This window comes from Triplophysa dalaica, chromosome 4, assembly GCF_015846415.1.
Source record: "Triplophysa dalaica isolate WHDGS20190420 chromosome 4, ASM1584641v1, whole genome shotgun sequence".
NCBI classification, from domain to species: domain Eukaryota; kingdom Metazoa; phylum Chordata; class Actinopteri; order Cypriniformes; family Nemacheilidae; genus Triplophysa; species Triplophysa dalaica.
The window spans coordinates 25,557,402-25,568,307 of NC_079545.1; the positions used below are offsets into that span (position 1 = coordinate 25,557,402).

At 37.0% G+C, this 10,906-nt stretch overlaps 1 protein-coding gene across 7 annotated transcripts in view; it reads right to left on the reverse strand.

The window, feature by feature from the left end:
- ncor1 (nuclear receptor corepressor 1) overlaps nucleotides 1–10,830 on the reverse strand; it is a 71,401-nt gene extending 60,571 nt beyond the window's left edge. For 6 of the 7 annotated variants that reach the window (XM_056746214.1, XM_056746219.1, XM_056746216.1 and 3 more), the window contains exons 1-2: nucleotides 10,525–10,830; nucleotides 946–1,144 (exon numbers count right to left, since the gene is read on the reverse strand). In XM_056746214.1, the coding sequence (XP_056602192.1) occupies nucleotides 946–1,044 (99 nt within the window). In that variant the 5' untranslated portion in view covers nucleotides 1,045–1,144; nucleotides 10,525–10,830. The remainder of the gene's footprint in view (nucleotides 1–945; nucleotides 1,145–10,524) is intronic. The other variant, XM_056746213.1, reaches the window with a different exon arrangement.
- Between the last annotated feature and the right edge of the window lie 76 nt (nucleotides 10,831–10,906).

A 10,906-nucleotide genomic window follows, 5' to 3' on the forward strand; every position in this document is an offset into this window, starting at 1 on the left:
TCATATAGCCTATATCTAGCTATGCGGACACGGAATCCGACTATTTTAATCTGTCATCTGCCAGTTCTACTTGTATGAGTGGATGTGTTGCACAATTTAACGTGCTACATGCGTGACACTTATTAATTTGTATGCGTCTCACTCTATGAGGACATAAACACATGAACTTCATGTCCAGAGTTGCCCTGAGAGTTTAATTCAGGTTATTTTCAACTGTTTTCACTGTTTGAGAAAAACTATTTTCATTGAACTACACACACTGATCAAAATAGAACAGGTTTACCTAAATGCTCCAATGAAAAAAATACTGTAGTGTTCTATAGTATTTTATATAGAAAATTGTGGTATTCTTGTTGTAAATTGATCAACTGTAGTATACTTTAATATTTACTATAGTAAGGTTAAAAAACATTAGGAATTTACTGCAGTTTACTATAGGCCTAGTAAATACTGTAGTATAGGCTCCTACAGAATTTTTATGTGGACAAATATATTACTATTGTATAGTAAAATATTTACAACAAAGAACCATAAAGTGGGTAAACTAAAAAAACATGTTCTTTGTTGTTAACCAGTCTATTTGTGTGATGATCTGCATTTGTGTTTTTTACAGATGATAACAGATGTTTCATACTTGTGCTACCTGTACAACTGTTTGGCCTGTGCTACAAAACTTTAAACCTTTGTTGCACCAGTTCTATGTGCAAAAAGACTTCATATAGAGCCCTGTATTTCAAATCAGATCGTGGATCGAGATTCTTTGTTATGAAGATCGTGATATGCTTTTTTGGGAAGATCGCCCAGCCCTAGGTGCTAGCCAGAATTTGACATGCAAAAAATAAGCATGCAGATCTGAAGTAGAAGCGAAACCAGTACATGTACGTTTTTTGAGACTGATCGGGCATGCGTTTAAATGGGGAAGTGTACGGTGTGCTTGGTACTGACCTGTTGGTGGCGTGTGGCATATTGCACTGAGTGTGGTGGATATCGGCTTTGCTCGCTGTTGAAGGACCCCTGGCTGGGGGAGAAGCCTGAACTAGACATACTGTGGCTGTCTGGTGGGGTGCTGGAGGCTCAGACAGGGCCTGAAGCACTGCTACTCAATCACGGGCTTGATGTCGGCATGACCGTGGTGCCGAACCACCTGGGAGAGAAAGAAAAAGAGGCGGAAAACATTAGAACATTGTCAGGAGCCAAGGATTCTGCAGGATTGCGTATAAACTCTTTCCATGCAAAACAAAATTTTAAAGGTCTAGGCTCGCTGTACGCAAACAACTGGTAGCTAACTGTAAATTAAACATGCTTTGTTTCACTGCATTGGTATGCAAATGTTCTCTTTTGTTTTTCTGTAAAAGTACTCGTGTAAATGAGTATAAATTATTTAAATTCTATAAGATTTCTAAGGATGCAATATTTCAGCACAAAGTGCATCAAGATGTTTTCAAAAATATTCTAAAACACAACACTATATTGCCTTGCCTTAACTGTATTTTATATTCACCCCTCTGGTGGTTCACTGTTGACCTGAGAAGTTTGCTGGATGTGTCATCTTAGATAACTCTCCACCTAGGGGTGGGTGGAATGAATAGTTTTATTTCACGGTAACAATATATTTCACGGTCACAATCTCCTATTTTAATTCTATATTTTATACTTCATTTTTCTTAGATAGATTTCCTTTATTTATGTATTACAGTTTATTTAAATGCTCACCATATAGTTACAATGTAGGAAAGTTATGAAAATGTAATAAAGATATCAAATTAAGTTTTGATAAACAGATTATTTATTAATTTATAATTATCTTCTGATTAAATAATATTTATACAGTAGTAATATAGTAGTATTAGTAGTACACTATACGACTGGTGTTGTAAACTGGAGTTCATGGGGTCTGTACAGTAGGGATGGGTATCGTTAAGGTTTTAACGGTATTACTACTTTTATCGATACCACTTATCGATCCGGAACTTTAACGGTACTCTTATCGGTACTTTTTGTTGTGTTTTTTTATGAAAGAAAAAACTAAAGCTGGAGTTGTTTTCACTATTTACGTATATTAATAGGCGGGTATCAGTCATCTTTAAACCGCATTATTCATAGTGAATTAAAATAAAATGCATGTGGGCCTTAGTTTGTTTGTGTTTTTTGTTGTTGTCGTTTAATAATAATAAACATCAGATGCCCAGATGTCATTTCAAATCATGATCTTGTCCTGACTGTGTAGTGTTACATGTTTGGGCTTAAAAGTTATACAGGTTTGGAACCTCTTGCAATGCACACACACACAAAAAGTCTATGTATTTAATCACTACAAATTAATTTTTAGGTAAGCTCTGCTTTATAATTTCTTAAGCATAATTTATGATTATTCATCCATTTTAAATGCAGTACGGTGAAGGATGTTTAAGATTCATTTAGGCTACTGCAGAAAAAAATACTCTAAAGATTTATATGTAGGCTATTTTTTAATGTGATGTGTGTTTATTAAATTATTACATACTAATTTAAAGAAACCTTATGCAATGTTTATGGCGGTGTTATTTAGGAAGAATGCTAAGCTAGCATACAAACCTGAGAACGTGGATGATAAACTAGTAGCTAGGCAGTCGAAAACTTTGCATTTCTCTGCACATAATGCACTTTTGAAAGATGTTTTGCCAGATTGCTTGTGTTTCCGCTCTTACAATCAAAAATCTTGTTGCACTTGTTGGGACAGACGGACATTTTATGTGCAAGATTGCAATTAATGAAAAAGCAGGTAAATGTCTTTAATATTATCGCAAATTAGAAATGGTTGGTCAGTTAAAATATCTTAGGTAACGTTATTTAGCAATAATAAATAGGAAATGTTTTTCTTAATTTCTCCAGTACCGACAGCAGAACCGTTAACGTCAGATCTTATCGATACTTCGGTCTTTCGTAATTTAGCACCGGGACCGTTTAAGTACAAAGTTTCGGTACCCATCCCTACTCTTCACTCTCTATTAGATGCATACTTTTAGTGTGTTGCGACTCTCTGTCTTTAGGTTTGTTTATTCTCGCACTTGTCTTGCACTGCGAGTTAGGGGTGTGCGATATGACGATATTAGATCGCGAACGATTAAAATGACTGCACGATCCACTTTTTCAGGAAAATCGTTAAATCGTCCTATATAGTAGTGTTCTATAGAATTCGTCAACATACTTGCGATAGATTGCGCCATGTAAACAAGCTCGTATACGTTGCTTGTGAATTCAGTAAGATTAAGTGACGCGGTCAGTGAAGATGGAGGGAAACACGGAGGACTTGGTCCCTAAAAAAAGTTCTCCATCAGTAATATTGAAATGGTTTGGGTTTTCCCCAACTGACACGGCCCAAACAACAGTTATTTGCAAATGTGGCAATGATAAGATTCGAGCGTCGTAAGGCAACACAACGAACCTTTTCACGAAATACCCAGCCAAAAATATTTATCCTCCACGTCCATTCCACAGCTTTACTCCGAGTGCCGCAACAAGATGAAAAACAAAATTCAAAATGTAAAGTTTTTTGCTAACAGCTGATTTATGGTCTTGCACTTGCATTAAATATTAACTTGATTAAAATATTCTTCAAAATATAAATGGTAAAGAGTATATTTTTATATGGGGACTTAGCTTGGCTGTATTGAAGCCCCTTTAATTTGCAAAATAGTCTTAAAACCAACTTGAAGAAGAACCGCGATAAAATCGTGAATCGTGATCTATCTTGAAAAAATCGTGATTTGAATTTTTTTCTAGATCGCCCACCCCTACTGCGAGTCTCTGGTGACTCCACACGCATCTCTCAGTAGCAAATCGTCAATTTAAAAGCGCTCACATGGCGAGCATCATATCATATACAACGCAAGATTCGCCTTTAGTTAAACTTTATTAAATTTACTAACAGCTTTACAAAGCGACCTGACTTCTGAAATACCAGGGAATAAGCTTTATTATATGCAAGCGCATATCACTGCACCCCTGCACGAGCACTGCAGGTGAGAGAGAAAGCGACGTACTGGAGCGAAACACAAAGCCACAGACTGCAATTATGTACAGCCCAATACAACTCAATTAAACGGTATGTACAAAACATCATCAATGCCCTACAACAAGAACAACATTCAATGATCACATACTTGGCTCTTATCAACCATAGTTTTAAATTTAGCTTAAATTGTGCAAAAGTAAAACAATGTCTTATATTATTTTGTAGGTGGTTCCAGCTAGTAACCGCTCTTACAGAAAAAGCAGATCATCAAAGTTAGTAGCTCTAAACTTCACAGAAGCCTCTAGACAAAGCACGTGTTTTTCTTACATTTACATCCCGTTGAGACAAATTCATGCAAAGAAGAGGGTGCGAGATTATTAACAATTTTATGCATTAAAAATAGTTGTGAAACAAAGTTAAATTGTCTAGAATTTTTATTTTATTTTATTATAAAGCACTGATGACATTTTTTTGGTTTCTTAGCAAACACTTTTAACGTCCGTTTATACAGACTATGCAACGGTTTGAGTACTGATTTTCCCGCTTGTGACCATGTTGTAACACAATAAGAGAAATGAGAAAGGATTAAAGAATGCAGAAACACCTTTGCAGCGTTTGTAGTTAATTGATTCCATATAAAGTTAAAATTGAAGAGAGATTACACTTTTTATTCTATTATTATGCTTTTCAAATGTTAAGTGGGAGTCTATAGTTACTCAAACTACAAATTGTGCAGGATTTTAAAAATCTTTGTCACAATTTACTAAAATATCTGGCACAATCTCCACATTTTTAGTTGTAAAATTCATGCAAGCAGTTATCTGGACATTAAGTGTTAAACAACACTGAAAAAGCCAGTCAGAAATTTTAGTCTTAACAGAAGTCAGGTTAAATGCTACCTGTTCTTACGTGAATCACCGTGTCTTTAATCTAGATTAATTTTGGAATTAATCTAGATTAAAATGGTTCATTTGAATTCTGCCGAAGGCATTCAGAATATGTGTGCTCCCCAAATAATGACTAAAAGTAAGTCTTTGAGAACGGGTGTCTCAAGCCAGGTTGCGCATTAGACCAGGGGCTCATCTCCTGTTTCCAAAATGCATCACAAACTGCTTGAGAAAGCTGTTCTGCTATGATAATTGGTGATGAAAATAAATTTTGTTCAATAAGATGTACTTTTGTTTACTTCCGCATTAGCTAAGGGATGCTTTGCGTTTAGGTGGTACTTGAGACTGGAAGAGCTCCTACAGAACATTTACATTTAGTCATTTAGCAGAAGCTTTTATCCAAAGCAACTTACAAAGAGTTAGGGAGCAACAAGTGATATGTCATACAGGAGCCATAATACATTAGGTGCCAATAAAAATGTACTGGTTTCAACTAAAGCTAGACCACTACCTGTTGAGAGAAAGTTTTTTTTTTTTTAAACCAATTCCGCATTGCACAAGGTGCAAACAACCTTAGTCTTGTCGATGTTTCCATTGGGAAGCTTCTTAAAAATAAATTTTCCCTGAAGCAAACCCGGCGGCTTCAAAGCTGCATCCATGTTAGCACATCACATTTGATGTGGTAATTTCACAGTAACGTTATGTTGTGTTCAGACCAAACGCTAATGGCCCGTCAAGCGCGAGTGATTTATATGTTAAGTCAATGCAAAGACGCGATAGACCTACTTGCGGCGCGAATCTCTCGAATGAAGCCCTGGTTATGAGATGATGAGGTGGCGCGAATCACGCGAATTTCACGAATCACGCGAGTTGAAAAATCCCGTTCTCACCCGGTACAGTGCAATTCAGTTAGGTATACATCCTCGCTAAAATATCAAGGTGAAAGTCATCATAGCTTGCGTAGTATAGACCCAGCTCCCAAGCCAACTTTAAGAATAGATTAACGGCGACATTTTTTTAATCGCGCGATAAGAGTCTCACATTAACGCCGTTAACGGCCCACCACTAAATTTGATACATTGGTTGGATCAGCTGCCTTGAAAACTGGGGTGACTAACCCAGTTTTCTAACTATTAGGAAATATTGGTTGTATAATTGAGGTTTTCACAAGATGAGTAATTGGAGTTATTAAAACATCATTATTACTTTAAAAAACCTACAGTCTGAGCCATCCTTGTCTTTAGCATACATGTTTTTAAGCTTATTTATCATTTTTCGAACAGTATGTTCAGAAAATGTAGTAGGATGAAGAACAGGATTTACTAAATTGACAGAATAAACATTTCTAAGTTTGGTTTCAAATTTATCAGTCAGTCTCTGAACGGAGTCTACAAAATAGTTGTTAAATATATCTGCGATTTCTTCTGGCTCATGAATCGCCGCTCCTACATATTGTACTGCTAGATTTTACAATCTTTCTTTGTCAATTGATTAATAGTTTGCCATACATATTTGCTGTTACCTTTTGCTTACTCTAAAATATCAGTTAAAAATGTTGACTTAGCCTCAGGTAACGTCTTAACTACCTTGTTTCTTGTTTCAGTCGATCCTGTCATAATCCCGTTTTAATTGTTTTTTCAATGTAACGTCCCGCTTTTTCATAAGTTTAAACCTGTTCGTTCATCCATAGTAAATTACATTTACTATGTTTATTTCTTACTAGTTTTGTATATTTATTTTTAAGCGGTTTATCTCTTCTGCAAAAATTTTATGAGCTGACTCCAGATTTTCAGTAGAAAATATCCAATCACTTTTAGAAAGCTCTTCTTGAAATGCATTTATATCCTTTTTCAGTATTCCATACAAACAGTTCTGCTTACAAACATTGTAGACAAACCAATTCTTAGTTAATTTGAGCTTTTTTATCAGTTTGACTATTCAGTTTCGTGACCAAACAGTTGGGAAACAAAACACATGTGTGTTCCAGTATATTGCGCAAGCTCTGAAAGGGGCAGCATCATAATAAAGATCTCAGTTTATAATGTTCATCAAACAACAAAGGACGGGCCCAAAAACACTCACTGGTAGGAATTGTGTTGATTTCACAACAAATAAAGGAAGGAAGTAGCTTTAAGAAAGATGTGCTTTAAATTTGGTAAAGTGTTGAAAGAGAGTTTACATATACAATAAAAATAACGCAATCATAAACAATGATTTGTATTCATTTCTAGTTGATTTATAAATGTACCAAATACATTTCAATGACATTTTATTGATTCTTTTTTCTTACCTCACCCCATGACTCTAGTGCTATCAAATTAAGGGCTGGTGCCACCAACTGAATAACTTTGTAGCACCAATGCCACCTCTCTCATGTGTTTGTCTAGAAACCTAGACCATTCACGAAATCCTTCCGATCCCCGATCTCCACCAGCGACCGTAGGACGACAGGTTTGCCCCAAGGGGCAAACATTTTCAAAGCTCTGGGCACAGGGACCTGTGTTTAATTGAATATCACCAGCGAGGAGAATCATTGTCATCAGGTAAAACAGAAACTTTCTCTGTGGTCGCTAGCATGCAGATCTTTCATGTGTAGCGTCTCTGTGCTCAGGTATTGTTAGAGCTTTTCCACAGAAAAGTGGAAAACAAAGTATATTTGTCCCAGACCAACAAAATATCCCAGAGAATGCGCGTCAATAATCACATTTTTATTCAAAATTTACTTCCAATTACACTGAACCGATGCGCAGAGCAAAAATGTATCCGAGAAGCATAATGATCTCATTTATATAGATTCAAAAGAGCCATAAAGCACCAATTATTTCTGGCAAAATCACCAGAACAATGAGAATAGGATCGCCTTAATTTAGACCTGGGAACAGATCCTGCCACGCTGCTCGCAGGGACGCCCTGTTTCAAAAATGGTCAAAGGTATGTTTGAGTTGTTATGGGTCAATTAATTCACATGTTTTTTTCATCATAATGCCCAACTTTGGCACCGAGTTAACCAAGCCTACTTACGTTCCCCGGAATACACAAAATAGAAAAATCTCTTACGGTTGACATTTTATTCCACGGTAATGGCATGTAACGTCATTCCGCTCAGCACTATTTCCACCTCCATACACACGCTCTAGATAACAGCTTTGTTCAATTCTAAAATTCACCGTGTCAAGTTGTCAACTCACATCACATATTGTTGCATCTACATCAGAACCACAATAATACTCTGCTCTGAAGGGTAATTTATTGGAAACATGGATGTATGCATGTATGTATTTGCTGACTAAAAGTTTGATGCAGGTAACGCACAGTAAAACAACATCTGCTGGGTTTCAGCTCAATGCTGTCTGTGATATTATCTACACCTGGACTGACACATACCAGTAAAATTCACTAACAGATGCTGCTTTCAAAACAGAGGTTTATTGTATGGTTAGATGTAGTCCAAAAGTAAAGCGCATTTGTTTGACAGAAGACAAGATTTGAAGACCTCTGTACCAAGATTTAGCAGCAAAGGAGTCTGTTTGCATATCCAAATCAATCAACAGGAATCTCCACACCTGGAGTCTACTGGGTGTACTTTAGTGCTCGCAATGCACGCAATGCATACACAAACACAACCAGACTATTGTTTTATATGGTAATTTTTTTTCCATCACTTCACACCAAAGCATGTTAAGGCACAATAAGAAAATAAAAAATAACAATCAATAAAATATATTAAACCGAATAGTGGTCACAAAATGTTTTACGGACATATAGCTGAAACACACTTTAGAGAGAAGGACAAAAACAGAATATTCCACACAAAACAGCAGGCACAAACTGCCAAACGCAGAATTTGTCAAGAACATCTGCTTGATTTCATATCGTCTCGGCATATTCACACCACTGCATAGATGAACCACAAAACTGCCAATGACATGCAAAGAACCCTTTAAAAAGTGATACAGTGCATAGAAAGATGCATTAAATGAAGGGCATTTGTGCCCGTTTTGCTTCTGGTGAAGCTTACTGTTTAACAACAAGAATGAACCGAGATCAGTTCGGTGGACTCTGTCCTTAATCTGATCAGCATAAAATGGCACCCTCTCCACAGGGGGAATCTCCTCCTAACTCTCTAGCATACGCTCCTTGCTTAATGCTTGAATGTATCTACAAACAATGTTTTAAAGAAACAAATCAACTGAACAAGACAGCAAATCACAATCAGTTAGTTTGTATATACATTTTTATCACAGCTCATCTAATATCAATAAACATTTTTGATGAGAAACATGACATCACAATGTCACCCTGAAACCAAAAACCCAGAAAACAGAGCGTCAACATGGCAGCTTGCCCTCAAGTATTTTCGGCGCTTGCCTGCTCACAGACATGGCAGCACAACAATTACACGTCCTGTGTTCCACTTTACCGTCCCCCAGCCAGCACATTAGCCTGCTATTATGAAAACCAACAGCTATGAGAAATGGAAAAAAGGGGAAAAACAAGCCTGGCATGCTTTAAAAGCGCACTGTATCTTTCCTGATGGCATGCCTAATTAAACCGCAAGTGGTGCACCATACAGAGTTGAGTTTTTTTGGTGCAGGGTCAAAAGAGAGAGAGGCGTTTCATTATGAACAGACAGACACCGATACCCCGGCATTGCTTTGTTACAAGATAAAACAAACTAGCTTGTGTCCATTTGTGATATTAAGCAGCATAGCACAACATATATGTTATGTTAGTGAGGGGGACAAGTCCTTGTTTAAACACAGTAATAACCTGCATCAAAGGTTTTTCCATGATAACATATGCAGACATAAAGATTATTAACCCAGAAAAGTATGCAAAACAAGCTCTGCATTCTAACACGAACCTAAATGTGTTTTCTGTCTAAAATCATGCAGACATGCAAGAACAACTCGTTTTGAAATGCTATTGAAGTACCTAACATGAGCCTTTTACCGCTCGCCAACAAGATATTTACCTTGTAATCCTTAAGGTTGTTGGATATAATTAAATATCTCAACAGACTCTGTTGCACGACGCAAGTCATTAAGTTTTTAAAACGTATTAAGTTCAAACATTATGTTTTTCCAGGCAGACAAACATTAGTGAATAGCACACACTGTCTGCATCACGTTTAATATCAATTGGTGCATGACTTTACAAGACTACCAAGGCTTTAACATGTGTAACATGCTTAATACCTTTTTGTTAGTGTGAGAAGTCATCATGGACTTCCAGTAACGTAAAAAACACAAATTATGAGCGTCTCTATATGACAGTGACTATAAATGATTTCAGCAGTAAACATGCTGTGGTATAAACTCTAATGGCGTTAGCCAGGAGGCTAGCAACTTAGTAGTTCAACGAGGAAATAACGTTACCGTTTTGTCGAAATCGAAGACAAAGGCCTGCATATCGCTGCTTCGCTGAGATAGGAATAAACACTATTAAAATATAATGTCAACAAATACACTCTGTAAAGGGGCAAAAGTTTAACTTCGTCTATTAGAAATAGCCTTTAGTGAAATGTTTCACCTTTGCATTTAAACCCGTGTCGCCATCTTGAACACAAGCGCACGGTTCTAACAAACCTGCTTGTAATACACAACAACCCGCAATAATACACATTTTAATGAACAGACTTACCTCATTTCCACAGAGACAATCCAGTGCGTGTTGACGGGTGCTTTTGCTGCTATCAGGGTGTGATATACTGTAATTCGTAGGCAGTGCGACTGCGCGAGCGTTGCAGTCACAAACACACACTTCACACAACGGCTATCGTTAGATATTTGTCCTTAATAAACCGTGGATATAACGGCCTTTCTAGATAAAATGTTACGGCAGAAATTACAAACGTATCGGTTTCTGTTCGTTAAATGCCAGGTGACTTACATTTTGTGCATCTCTGGTGCACCTGAGGAGACGAAGCGAAAGAGTTTTCCTCGAGCTAACAGGATGAAACGGTGTGACGCTCAAACTCTCCCCCGGCGGCCTTCACCGCACCCAATATAATCCTTATAATATC